General features: G+C 43.0%; 2 protein-coding genes across 2 annotated transcripts; one reads left to right on the top strand and one right to left on the bottom strand.

Annotated features, from left to right (window-relative positions):
* Window positions 1-1,895: 1,895 nt before the first annotated feature.
* LOC146960631 (BEN domain-containing protein 6-like) lies at window positions 1,896-4,932 on the bottom strand. The gene is made up of 3 exons (XM_085772205.1): window positions 4,494-4,932; window positions 2,119-2,335; window positions 1,896-2,008 (listed from the first exon to the last, which is right to left on the bottom strand). The coding sequence occupies exons 1-3, from the start codon at window positions 4,722-4,724 to the stop codon at window positions 1,896-1,898; spliced, it is 561 nt and encodes a 186-aa protein (XP_085628331.1). The 5' UTR covers window positions 4,725-4,932.
* A 3,514-nt stretch (window positions 4,933-8,446) lies between these two features.
* Window positions 8,447-10,948, top strand: LOC146960630 (uncharacterized). The gene is made up of 2 exons (XM_085772206.1): window positions 8,447-8,463; window positions 8,676-10,948. Exons 1-2 carry the CDS (start codon window positions 8,447-8,449, stop codon window positions 10,195-10,197), a joined length of 1,539 nt encoding a protein of 512 aa, XP_085628332.1. The 3' UTR covers window positions 10,198-10,948.
* Window positions 10,949-14,360: the final 3,412 nt, after the last annotated feature.

The raw sequence follows: 14,360 nt of genomic DNA, 5'->3' as shown, positions 1-14,360 counted from the left end.
TGATAGATATCACGTGACGTCACACAGCGTTCGCAGCCGGTCACAGCGCCATCTTGGGTACCGACTTCCAAAGGCAGTCTATGGGCTGTGACATCAAATCTCACAAAAATAGTGGATAAACCTTTTTTTATTACATGGCACTATTGAATGTCGTATTCCGATAATTTATTGATATTTCTGATATTTATTTACATCTTGATTTTGCATTTAACAGTCTGTTATTCCTGTTTAACAGATCGTTGCTAAGTAAAATACACCGTTGCTAGGGACGCCGCTCTGATCAGCGCAGCACAGAAAAGAGAAACTATGCAGGATATTTACTTTGTTTCATTTTTTACCGTCATTAAACAGCTTGGGAGACATGTAGCCTACGCCAAGGGAGGCTGCCTCACTCTACTGAGTGTGAGCGGCACGTACGTTCACGTTGCTTTCGTGAATTGTAAACACACAGACGCCCCCTCGGTTTTAGCGTCCAGCAGTTTAGCAGCTAATTCAACAGCAGTGATGGATAACTCTACCGGAGAGCCTCAACATGAGCTTCATCTGAGGAATAAACAGCAGCTTTTACCTGACGGGAGACCGACGCCTGAGCTACGGTAGCTAACAGCTAGCAGCTTTTACCTACTTTCTCTCTCTCCCTCCCTCCCTCCCTCCCTTTCTTATACACGCACACGCGCGCGCACACACACACACACACACACACGGCCCAGGTTGTCTGTCATATCTGTTGTAAACCTTGTAATAACAGCTTGTTGAGTACAGTTAACACTATTGCTGCCTCGGTTTGAGTGTGGATTAATAGTTAACGGTTTGTTTAATGTGAGTGGTGGTCATCGCGTCCTGATGAGTTGGGTTTTAATAACAGCTGAGCTGATAACGTAGCTGTGTAGATGGCGTGGATTGTGATGAGAAGGTGTTGCGCATATTAAGACTTATTTGTGCAAACCATTGTGCAAAACCTGTTTGTTGTGCCTTTTTGCGTGATAAGATGATTTGCCGAATTCTTCTTCCATTCCTGCAGCCTTTTGTCTCAATGCAAAATGTCCAGATATTTTATTACTTTATGAAAATGTCTGTGAGTTAAAAAAGAAAAAAGAAGTGGGCTACGCATTTTTGATTTGATTTGGCTTTTCGTGTATTTGGTTAAACACATATAAGTAACAGGAGAGAGACAGTGAGCGAGAGAGAGAGAGAGAGACGAGGAGAGAGAGGGAGAGGTCCGCTGGGTGAGCTAGATTAAGTTTTAACGGGAGAGAGAGCGGCGCACCGCGCTGTCAAAGATCGTCTCAGCAGAAAGGTGCTGGAGGTGTGTGCTTTCAAGGCAAGGCCATCAAAATGAGAAATATCCATATCCAAACTACATCAGGCAGCAGTCTTCTAGTCAGAGAGGATGTGGCTGCACTGAGCTGAATAGAGGTTAACTCAGTGTTCGGTACCCAGCATGGCGGCGGCCAGGTGGAACGCACCGTGACGTCACCTACTGATAAGTATCAATACTTTTATGAACTTAGAATATCTTGCTAGTTTACTTATTGTTATACTTTAAGTATACTTCTAAATTTACTTAGCATATTACTTGTAGCATACTATCTTTATACTTGAAAAATACTTCTTTAGGTATTCTTAAAGTTAACTCACTAGATGTTAAATGTATTTACAAAATCACAAGACAGAATGTTGAGAGCAAGTTTTATATATTTTAGTAACATTTCCAGAGAAAACAAAGACATCCCTCTTTGTCAAAAAAATGTTACGGAAAAAGTGAACATTTGCTTATAAAAATGTAAACAACTGTCTCCAACTGAGAACTAAAGTCCTTCTTTGTAAATAATAAAAAAAAAGGTAAGAAAGTACACATCTTTGGAACAAATAACTTGATAAAAACAAAAACAGTTTCATGACTTCTTTTCAGCCATTTGCTTTGCATAGTTTATGTTGTTGCATTTCTTCCTTATGATGCGTCTCACATCTTGAATGGTGGTGTCCGGGAACTTCTCCTGGGCATGGGCTATGAGTGAAAAAACACACACATAGAAAACAAAACATTACTTCAGTGTTATTTTTATTCACTATCCACATTAACACACATGTTATTCGAATCCCCAATAATGCACTCACCAAGTATAGCATCGAGCTTTGTATTGTCCAGCTGTGGCTTTGATTCCACATCCTTGTGAGCCCCTGACTGCCTCCCGGTCAAACTGGAATTGGATAGTGTTTCTCTACCATAGACGAGCACTGCGAGATCCCCAATGTACAATGCTGAATTTGTAGTCCGCAGCGACTTCAGCTTTCGCCTTGTTACTTTAACGTCATGCCCTGGCACAAGAAGCACCTGCAAAACATTTGAATGTTACTTACCAAATAATGATTATATGGTGTTCTTTGGAAATCTACTGTATCTATTACCGTAATCTGTGCAGTGAATATGCATTGGCATAGTCTATAAACTAACTAATCCATCATTAATCCAGTCCAGCACAAAGTTGATGAATATGCTTTCTTTCTAGCGTATGTGTACAATCAAAAGGTGTAAAGGTATTTACCAGAGATTGGATCAAGTCACACATGTGCAAGTCTTCTTTAAGTCTCAAGTCTTAACCTTCAAGTCTCAAGTAAGTCCAAGTCATTTTCCTTTTGGGCAAGTCAAGTCAAGTCAAGTCACAGGTTTTGTCAAGTCAAGTCCAAGTCAAGTCCTGCATAGGTCAAGTCAAGTCCAAGTCAAGTCACCTTATTATTGCAATTTCACCCGCAGAATCTAATCTAAATAAGTGAAGACAATAGAATAGAATGACAACACCATTCTCAGCCTGCACTCATACCAAGTAGTTTTAGATAGGTAATTTCATATTTCATATTTGTGGTGTTTGAGAGAAAAACACAGCAAATGTCACTGTACATGTATAGTTAAAGCAGAAGTAAGTGATATATTTGTGTTAATATAAGTCTTAAATAGTTATATCTTCCGACAGCAATCACTTACATAGAGTGTTTGGACTGAAACACGGGTCTGTCAGTCCCTCTGCTCTGCTCTGAGCCGAGGAGAAAACATTTATCGTATCCTACAGTTTTTATCCAATGAGGAGAGAGAACGGCATGCAGGGCTGTGTGTGCAGCCAAGGGACGCCGTGAATGTGGTGACGCAGGGACGAGGACCGTTATGGTGCGTTCAAGGCAACTCGTAACTCGTATTTTTCCGACCGTGAAGTCATACCAGTTCGATCTGGTACGACTTCACGGGTCAGAAGTTACGAGTGGCCGTTATAGTGACTTTCACCGGTAAAACAGGTCGGAAAAACACGAGTGGGTTGCCTGGAACGCTACAAAGTCGTAAGTTGTGACTTGAAGCTGTAATTTACGATTTCAAAAGCCTGCCTGGAACACAGCATTAGCGAAAACGACCGGACCACTTACTTCTGCTTTAAACAGGGGCCAGTGTAATCAGCGCCCTGCTGTTTAGAGTGTTATACCCTGTATGACCCATAAGAGGGCGCAAGGAGTATTTTGTATAAAGGCAACACTGGGGTTGTGCCTCTGTTCAATCAATGATGTGTGCAGTAGGCTATGTTGTTGTTGACCTGCCTGCCTGCTAATAAAATGGCAGCTGTCTACTAGCTTGCTAAGTCGTCGTTTTTCACCTCCTTCCCCACATGGTCTGCCGACACGACAATATTCAAAAGTCAAAGAATGTGAAACATCCCAGGATGCTACGATTGACAGACAAACCAATCAGATAACAGCTGTAGTTGGGTTGCAGCACCATCTGCAGCAGTGAGAATGTGGGGCTGAAGGAGAGGAGGTTAAAAAAGGACACGTTAGCTCCTCGCTATGGTAATGCTGGTAACAGGTGACTGTTACTGTTGTTGTATGTCTATGGTTACTGTGCATCTGCCCCGACTCTGAACAGCGACTCTGAACTGTGTGTCTGCCCAGACTCTGAACAGCGACTCTGAACTGTGCGTCTGCCCAGACTCTGAACAGCGGCGACGCGGCGTTAATGAAGCAGCGTCAGGCCGCTCACCGTCACTGAAACTCTGGATGCAATCTCCGATTAAATACACTGAGCTGCGAGCGTCATTGCACGCCATGGATTTATTATATTATAATAGATCCATATAGCACGCCCGATGCAGCGACCCCGATGGCCCCTTTGCTTCGTATCAACCGGTATCAAACCCCCTTCTCACTCTCTCTCTCCGGTGCTCCTTTCAAAATAAATGCATGAAAAGTCCGGGGGAAAACAAAACAAAACAAAACACCGACTGAGCTGGTGCTGTGACAGTGAGAAATTCGGCGGTGGCGGCTGGCCATTTAAGTCATTCAAGTCATGTGTCTCAAGTCAAGTCAAGTCCCGAGTCTTTAACGTCCAAGTCCGAGTCAAGTCGCAAGTCTTTTATTTTTTTGTCAAGTCAATTCAAGTCACGTCAAAATTGCGACTCGAGTTGACTCGAGTCAAAGTCACAGTGACTCGAGTCCCCATCTCTGGTATTTACCATTTCATCAGGGTTAGACATCACTTGAGGAGAGCCAGGTGGAGAAAATGGTGGGTCTCCAGATGGTGTGGATGACCAGGTGGATGCAGGAGGTGAGCTCTGCACTGTGATTTTTTCAATAACCTCTTTCAGCTGTGTCACCACTGCTGGGAGCTCTGTAACAGGAATGAAAACAAGAGGGGACAACAAGGGAACAAAAGTTTTTGTGTCATTACTGTGTTTTGAGACCATTTTAAAACATTACATAGTCATTTGTATCATGAAAAGCATGGCTGGAGGTAGAGCTGATTATGGAGGAGCAGGAGGTATGAGGAAGCTGAATCAGCCATAAGTAATCTATAAAAAGAAGATTGAGGCCAGATATGGGCCTTTTTCCTAGCCTCGTAAACCAGCCTCCCCCGGAAATGCATTTCATTTCATTTCAGAGGGGGAGTCTGGCCTCATCGTCTGACAGCCGAGCCAATCAGCGCCGCCGCTGTGATTGACACAGCACGTTGGCCAATCAGGGCCTGAAAACATCCCTACATGGACTGGACTCACCTACAACAAACATGGCGGAGCTACGTTTTTGTTGTGGTGGCCATCTTTAGGACCTAGTGCCACCTGACAGTCGCGGAGAAAAATGGCCAGTCAATGCGCATCTTTCAGCTTCAGAAAAACAACCCTATTCAAAGAAAATTGGTATTTTGGGTTTCGATCCCTATTTAATTGCCTCCCTCCGTACAAACGCTCTGTTCTGATCCAGATCCACTGGACTTACAAAGTATAGCTGACGCAGCTGAAAATAAGTTAAATAGTGAAACAGCGGCGCTTTTATAGCCGGTTTTATGATTAAACTCTGAATATAACCTGCCAGGATCAGGTGTGTCTACTACACAAATGATAATCAGACTATGTCCACATCCACGGAGGAGGGAGGGGGTGGGGGTTAGTTAGCTAACGCTTGGCTACGTAACTTTAGCAAGACACAAACATAATTTACTTGAGATGAAGGAGAGACCAGACCTGAGGGTCTAGAGTGGTCTGTGGGGGTCCAGTGATCCCTTTTGATGGCAGCGACCCACCTCTGTCTTCTTTCATTGTTTTTAGAGATATTGTAAAACATAAGTCCTGCTAAATTAAAATTACAATTGAATTACTTAGACAGACAGTCATACGTGTGCATGAAGCATTACCCTGTGTTAGGTTAAGCTAGCGGGCTAACGTTACATTAACGTTAGCTTTTTTCAATTACCGGTAACGTTAACGTATACACTGAGTATGACATGACAAAGTGACAGATTTAATCAATGTTATAGCAATAAAAGCTTTAAAATTCAACAACTTACCACCGAACATCAAAACCTTTGCTGGGAAAAAGGCTGGACCTTCTGATTTTTTTCTGCCTAAGCCCCACTTTACCTCCATCCAGCCGTCGTCTTCCAGATCAGGGCACTGGGTGATTAATTTTGGACATCGCTGCTGGTCTTCAATACTCATCCATGAAGTCTTTCCAACTTCCACAGTCTTGTCCTTGAAATAATAAATGGCAAATGCCATTGTGGTACGCTGAAAATTCCTCTTTCCCCCTTCTTTCTTTCCTCGTTGAAAACAGGACCGTTTTGGGGGTTTTTTTTTAAGAAAAAGAAAAAAAAGACCGTTAACTACTTAAGTGGGCGCCAATTTTAAATTGGGCTCCTCCCATTGGCAGTCAGGTAGGGAGGCGGGGCCACTGGCGGGAAGCACGCTGCGTGAGCGTGACCAGTGCGCGACCACACAGTCTACTCAGCGAGAGCAGAAAGAGGCTCTCTGAGTTAGCTCATCAGAGCTAACATGGCGACGCGTCGTGGGCCATATAAAAGATATTTGGAGGAGTACACGGCAGAGATTCCACGGACCACCAAACACAGATGGAAAGTAAAAGTAAGTAACAGATAATGAATTTCAGGTAGAATCTGGAGTTTTGTTCGTTTCTGTTTGTACAGGCCTCTCAGGTAGTAGTAGCAGTGTGTAGCTAGCTTGTCAGGGCTGCATAGGGGATCACATGGGATCACGGTGAAGCACGGGAGGGTCACCAACGGTTGTAAATTATTGTTGTGTGAGCTGTGAAGATCCTGGTCGCACTGCACGCAGACCCAAGAGGGTCTGGCTGCAGACCTCCACTGTCAGACGCTTCCTTGCGGACCTCCACTGTGAGGCCACCTCCATTGTGGGAACGGAAGTTGATTCGTAAAACCAATGACACCAAATCAAAGGACATAATTTAAATTTAAAAATATTTTTTTATTTAATTATTAAATAGCCAATTTAGCTATATAATTTTATTCATATATTAAGCCCAGCGTTTGTACATTATTGACCACTTTTTCTTATTCTTCATGTTTAAATAATAAAAGAAAAATCACAAATACATGCTTCCAGTTTATTCGTTTTTATTTTGAAAAGCTTTGAATCAACTTCCGTCCCCACAATGGAGGTGGCCTCACAGTGGAGGTCTGCAAGGAAACGTCTGACAGTGGAGGTCTGCAGCCAGACTCCTCTCGCTTGCGCTGTGGAGCGCAGTGTGCACGCTGGCAGGTTCAGTTCTATTTTCGCGAGCACAGAGAGCGCCGTTTGTCAAGCTCCTGTGTAAAACCGAGTGAATACGTGACATGAGTAATAACTGAAATTTATATTTGAACACCCCACATTTCCAGGGCAGTACAGAACTACAGGATAACACGGAAGATCACATGAGTCAGCCCAGTGCTTCCCACAGAGAAGGTAGAGATGATGTCAACAGCAGAAGCTCCTCCACACCTACGCTTTTGGATACTGTCCTTCAACAGGTAATATGAAATGACACAGTTTTAGTACAAGTGGAATCATATCTTGAAATATGCCAGGACATATGTTGCCAGGATACCCCCCTCCCAATATTTCAATTTTAAGAATCTTCCCTAAACTGTGCTGTCAGCTCCTCTAGTAGACATAATCATTAGCACATGTCATATGCCATGTCACTGATTTATTTTTCTCCCATAAGACTAGAGGCAGCTGAGGTCTAACTAACTTTTAAGTTGTCTAAAATGAAAGTGTACACATACTCTGTTTATGATTTGGTGATTGGACTTGACATAAAGGGAGTTCATTCTTTCTATTGTTCATTGTCTTTCTCTTGTTAATCTGTAGAATGCCAATCATGATGATGGCATCAGCACAGATGGTCACATGAGTAACACTTCCACCAATGGAGAGGAAGAAATTAACTACTCCACCTGTGAAGATGAACAAAGAAATGAAAACTCCTCCACAACCAGCCTGCTGGATATGGACATTCAAGAGGTACACTTGTAGAATTGTTTTAGGGTGGGGGGGGTACACTAGGCCAACTTTGTTAAGATTAGCCCCTTTTTAGACAGCCTGTTCAGCATGGGTTTTATGCGCCTCGCTGGTCTGTTTAAACAGCTCTGACGTGGGCTTGGGGGTCTCTGAGTTTCACCAACAAAACTCTTATTAAAGACATTAAAGTTGAAATTTATTTCCATGTATGACCCATGCTTGGTCACATTAGAAGTCAATTTAAAGTCAGATGATGTTTTTACTGTTCTCAAATGTAAAAATGGGTCACATTGGACCCTCAGCATTTTTTTTAAAGGTTAAATAACCTGTTACTTAAACATTTTTCATTGTGCTGTGATCTTAAAGCTCCAGTGTGTACCTTATTTGGCTTTTTATTAGCAAAAATCAAATATTTATGTCATAAATACAACTAACAATAATGATTAATGAATTAATTGATAATTTCAATCATTGATGTATTAACTACATTTTTCATTCTCTTGACTTTCTTCACATGTAGAATGATAATTCAGATGACCAAGTCAATACAGAAGAACACTGGAGTAACACTTCCAACAGTGAAGATAAAGATGATGAACTCAACACTAAGAACCCTACCACAAGCCAATTGGATGTGGACATTTCAGAGGTAAATGCCCCATTCTATGTGGTAATTTATATACATTTATTGTCTACTCTTTTAAGTTTGCTGCTACTCATTCTCATATATATATATATATATATATATATATATATATATATATATATATTATATATATATTATATATATATATATATATATATATATATATATATACACACACACACCTACCTTTTCTCTTTCTTTATATCTCTATCTCTTTTCTTATATCAATAGGACAGTGAAGACCAAGCAGATGGTGACAAGCCCCTGTATCCCGGTGCACCCGTTTCCAAAGAAGAAAGTTTATTGATGCTGATGTCGTATGTGCTGCGGAACAATTTAACGGGCAAAGCACTTTCTCACTTACTGGAACTGTTCAATCTGATGTTTCCAGGTCTGATTCCACCCTCACATTACCTTTTCCACAAAGAATTTGGAAGTTCATCACAGTCTGAAGTTCACTTTTATTGTGGAAAGTGTTTAGCATACCTTGGCATTTGTGCAGACTGTCCCTCTCATTGTACACTGTGCAACACAGTATTTGACGCCAAGACAAGTTTAAAAAATGGCTTCTTCTTTCTTGTAATTCCCCTTCATGCACAGATAAAACAACTTCTGGAGGAACATGATGTCAATCTTACTGAAAAAACTAGATCCTTCGATGTTTTAACCGACATACAGTCTGGTGGAGAGTATCAAAAATTGTGTGACAGTGGAGTTCTTGGAAAAGATGATTTGACTCTGATTTGGAATTGTGATGGGGCACCAGTATTCAAAAGCTCTAAATGCAGCATTTGGCCAATTCAGTGCCAGATAATTGAACTGGAACCAGAAATGAGAAAAAGGCACACTTTGATGTCAGCATTATGGTTTGGGCCAACTAAACCATCCATGTTAACATTGCTGACACCATTTGTGAAAGAAGCTTCATTATTAGAGACCGAAGGTATTGACTGGCAAGACAGACAAGGACACAGCCATGTTTCCAAAGTGTTTGTGCTGATTTGTAGCTCTGATTCTGTAGCTCGTCCATTGCTTCGCAACACTAAACAGTTCAATGGATTTTACGGCTGTGATTTTTGCTTGCACAGAGGTGGTAAATCGTATCCATACGAACAACCTGAACCCCCACGTAGAAATGAGAGGGACCATTTTAGTCATGCAATGTCAGGCACAACTGATGAGCCAGTGTTTGGAGTCAAAGGGCCATCTCCTTTAATGCAGCTGCAACACTTCCAAATGATAAATGGATTCATTCCTGAATATCAACACAATGTTTGCCTTGGAGTCACTCGGCAGCTCTCAACACTATGGTTTGATACAACAAACAGTGATTCCCCCTGGTACATAGGTAAAGAAATTGCTGAAGTTGATAGGCGACTTGTAAAAATCAAACCACCTGTTGAAATTACTAGGACGCCAAGATCACTGACTGAAAGGAAGTTCTGGAAAGCTTCAGAGTACCGAGCATTTCTCCTTTTCTATTCTCTGCCTGTATTGAAAGGCATACTCCCTGCAAGATTTTGGAACCATTTGTTCCTACTGGTGTTTGGCATATATACTTTATTGCAGGATACCATAAAGACCAAAAGCATCCAGATGGCAGAGCTTGCTTTGAAAAAATTTGTCATTGAGTTCCAAAGACTGTATGGGAAAAACAAAATGACCTTTAATATACACTTGCTAACACACACTGCACAAAGTGTCAAACACTGGGGGCCATTATGGGCGACGTCGACCTTCTCATGGGCACTCTCATGAAGTATTTTCATGGAACACAGTATGTCCCTTCACAAATAGTTAGAACATTTCTGTTGTGGAGAGAATTGCCGCAAAGGGCCAAGAACACTATCCACCCAGAACATGAAAAGGTTCAATCTTTTGTTGAAGAACTTTGCTTTAATAAAAGAAAAACAGAAAATTGTGAAATACTAAATGAACGTGTCAGAGGTTTTGGTCATCCCCCGATGCAGGAAAGTATTAAAATGTCATATAGGCTTGCCATTACAAAGTTGTGTGGAATTCTAAGCAACTGCTTCTGGTCTTACAAAGGTTTTTTGGTCGATGGAGTTCTGTATCACAGTCAAAACTATGACAGACTAAAGAAGAGATACAACAGCGCTGTATGCTTGAAAGATGGTACATTTTGTTTAATTAATGACTTGGTTGTTTTTAAACAGATGTGTACTCATGAAATTTCTGCAGTCTGTCAGTGTGCTAAACAATGTTGTGTTTTAGTTGAGGTACTTACTAAATCACACAGGCCTGTATGTAAAGATTCACAGATCAATGTACAAAGTACTTTCATGTATCAGGTTAAAAAGACTGAAACTGTGAATGCTGTCTGGCCTGACATGATTAAAACAAAATGTGTTCTTGTTGAAACAGATGATGCGGTGTACATAACAGCGCTGCCAAATCCTTATGAAAGGGACTAGAATCAAAGGGACTTGATCAATAAAGTCAAATCAAATGTTTCTCTGTTTTTGTGTATATTTTTAAGGTACCATACATAAAGATGATGCAATTGAGCACACATACTATTTACTGTAAACGTTTAATCTCTCCAACTCACTATTAGTCCATGAGCCAAGACCCCAAAATTGGCCTCCCGCAATCGAACGGGTGGGCAATTTCTAGTTTGTTTTTTTGACTTGGTAGACATCTCTAGTGAACAGTTTGGCATGATAACCATTGCAAACAGGTAGCTTAGTGGTGGTTATCATGTGTTGAATAGGTGGACCGGTAGAGTGGAAACTTGAAAACTGTGTATAGCGCTTGTTCGGTATTATGCTGTTTGTTGACCACTCAGTGCCTAAATCACTTCAAGGATGTTTTTCCCTTTTATCAAGACCCTACTATTAATAATAATAGACTCACCTCAGGAATATGTGAATCACATGAAATAGCCAACGTTTTTAGAATGTTTTACTTTTCATGCAATAACAAGAACAAACAAATATTTTTTTTTACATAATTAAAATCAACTAAAGAGCTTGCTCCTCCTGTCACAAATAATGTGGAGCATACTGCCAGTACAGTATTTCAAGAGTCCCTCTGTCAATGACCTACGCCTGGCCAACAGCCTGAACGAGTTCTACTGCTGCTTTGAAAGACAATGGGACAGACCTGATATCCCCCACACCTCCAACCACCAGCCATCGATCAGCAACAGCTCCTCCAAACCTGGACCACCTACACAGCCCCACACCCCAGTGCCACCCTCCCCCACACCTCTCACACCTCTCTCCATCGTAGAAATCAAATCAAATCAAATCAAAGAAGGAGAGGTGAAGAGACTGTTTAAACGGCTGAACCCCTGCAAAGCTGCAGGCCCAAACTCTAGCCATGTTCCTACTAAAATCAGCGGGTCAACGCAGGTTTTTTAAATGTGGGTCGACCCGCTAACAATCGGCATTTGGCTCCTTTCCCATTGACCAAAATGAGCCGGGTCTGTCTGTCTAACCCCCGCATAAACCAGTCGCCCCGCTTTCATTCGCAGTGCGAGAAACACCGTGTCATGCCCCAGCCGCCCGCCACGGAGGACAGCGAGTCTGCCACGGTCGCCTTATGATGGACGTCCGCGGCACAACATGTCAGTTAAACAGACTGTCGCTTCTTTTTTTTCAATCTTTTTTGGTCAGTGTTCTTTGATCTTTTGATCAAATCACAGTCTTGAATGCAAGCAGAGTTTTGTTTTGGTAGCCTACGTGAGACGCGACTGGTGCGATGATGTGGCATCACGTAACGCCCAATGTCATATAAATTAGCAGGTTGAGCCGGGTCTGGTGTTCCCACTGCAAGCCGATCAGAGCGATTTTAACCCGCGTCTCTTGCCGAGTCATTTGACACGGGTCGACGGGGGGGCATACATCAGTCCGACTGCCCAAAAGTGCTACAGTGTTAAGGTTAGGTTTAGGGTAAGGTTGAGGGTTAGGGCTACTTAAGTCGGAGAAATGGGAGGTCGGACTAATGGACGCAAAAATAAAGAAATGTATGGTCGGAGAAATGGGTAGTCAGACAGATGTCCCGGGTTGACGCGGGTCGGTGCGCCTTTCTCTCTGCCACTAAAAGCCGATTGTTTCTGGGTTTAAACGGGTTTTTTGGCCAGTGGGAAAGGGGTATAAGTCTCCCCCTCCACCCTGAAGCACTGAGCCAATCAGCTGTCTCCGGTGTTCACACACATTTTTAACACCTCACTGGAGACCTGTCATGTGCCAGCTTGCTTCAAGGCCTCAGCCATTGCTCCAGTTCCCAAAAAGACAAGGCTCACAGGCCTTAATGACTACAGACCTGTTGCTCTGACTTCTGTGGTCATGAAGACTTTTGAGTGCCTCGTCTTGACCCACCTTACATTACAGTTCACCTACAGAGCCAACAGATCTGTAGATGATGCTGTAAACATGGCCCACTTCATCCTCCAGCACCTGGACTCCCCAGGATCCTATGCCAGGATACTGTTTGTGGACTTCAGCTCTGCCTTCAATACGATCATCCCAGCTCTGCTCCGTGACAAGCTCTCCCAGCTTAATGTGCCTGACTCCATGTGCAGGTGGATTACGTACTTCCTGACAGACAGACGGCAGTTGGTGAGGCTGGGGAAGCATGTCTCTGACACCCAGACCATCAGCACTGGATCCCCTCAAGGGATTTCTCCTCTGCTGTTCTCCCTGTACACCAACAGCTGCACATCTGGACACCAGTCTGTCAAGCTCCTGAAATGTGCGGACGACACCACCCTCATCGGCCTCATCTCTGATGGGGACGAGTCGGCCTACAGCAGCGAGACGGACCCTCTGGTGTCATGGTGCAGCATGAACAACCTGGAGCCCAACGCTCTGAAGACAGTGGAGATGATAGTGGACTTCAGAAAGGACCAAGCTGCCCCCCCCTGTCATCCTCTGTGACTCTACAGTGACCCTGGTTGAGTCCTTCTGCTTCCTGGGCACCACCATCTCCCAGGAGCTCAGATGGGAGCAGAACATCAGCTCCCTCACCAAGAAGCCTCATCAGAGGATAGGCTATACTTCCTGCTGCAGCTGAAGAAGTTTCACCTCCCTGTGAAGATGCTGGTGAACTTCTACACTGCCACCATTGAATCCATCTTCACATCCTCCATGACAGTCTGGTGTGCTGCAGCTCCTGCCAGAGACAAGGCCAAACTGCAGCGTGTCATTCACTCTGCCCAGAGGACGATCGACTGCAGCCTCCCATCTCTTCAAGAGCTGTACATCTCCAGGACCCTGAGACCAGAGCCAGAATTGCTGCTGACCCCTCTCACCCTGGACACAAACTCTTCCAGCCCCTCCCCTCTGGCAAAAGGCTCTGGTCCATCCGGACCAGGACCTCACGCCAAAAGAACAGTTTCTTCCTCTCTGCAGTCAGCCTAATGAACAATGCCCCAGTTCCCCCTAAATAACCCTAAACCTATGGATGTAATATGCTATAATGTTAATGTCATCTTTACTCACTACATCTTAGCCTTCTTAACCTTGGATGTATATAAACCATTAAAAATGTTCCCTGTATAATGTGATTTCACAAAAGTCCTCTGCTACTTCCTGCTAACAGCAGTATTAAAGCCGATTTTCCCCCTCGCTCCCTCATGCACCCAGTGGAATTAGCGCCAACTAGTGGTGCAAACAAATATTATCTGCAGGGCCTTTCTGCAACTGCAAAGGTGCTCTAAATCATCAGTAGTGGCACACAAATTATGAAATGTGCAACATCGGAGAATGGCCATAATTGGTGTATATGGCATTTTTATGGTCAAAATAGTGAATGCATGATAAATATTGTTAAGCTACTCTTGTGCAAAGGTTATCATACCAATTAATAATATGGACATATATAGGAATAATAAAATAGCAACAAAAATTTGCCCACCCTTTCGATTGCGATTGGTGGTCTGGCTCATGGACTAT

This window comes from Trachurus japonicus, unplaced genomic scaffold (assembly GCF_045865225.1).
Source record: "Trachurus japonicus isolate A0001 unplaced genomic scaffold, Traja_1.0 AP030158.1".
Classification (NCBI taxonomy): Eukaryota; Metazoa; Chordata; class Actinopteri; order Carangiformes; family Carangidae; genus Trachurus; species Trachurus japonicus.
Note: the sequence above shows the minus strand (reverse complement) of the source record. Positions and strands in the feature narration are given on the sequence as shown.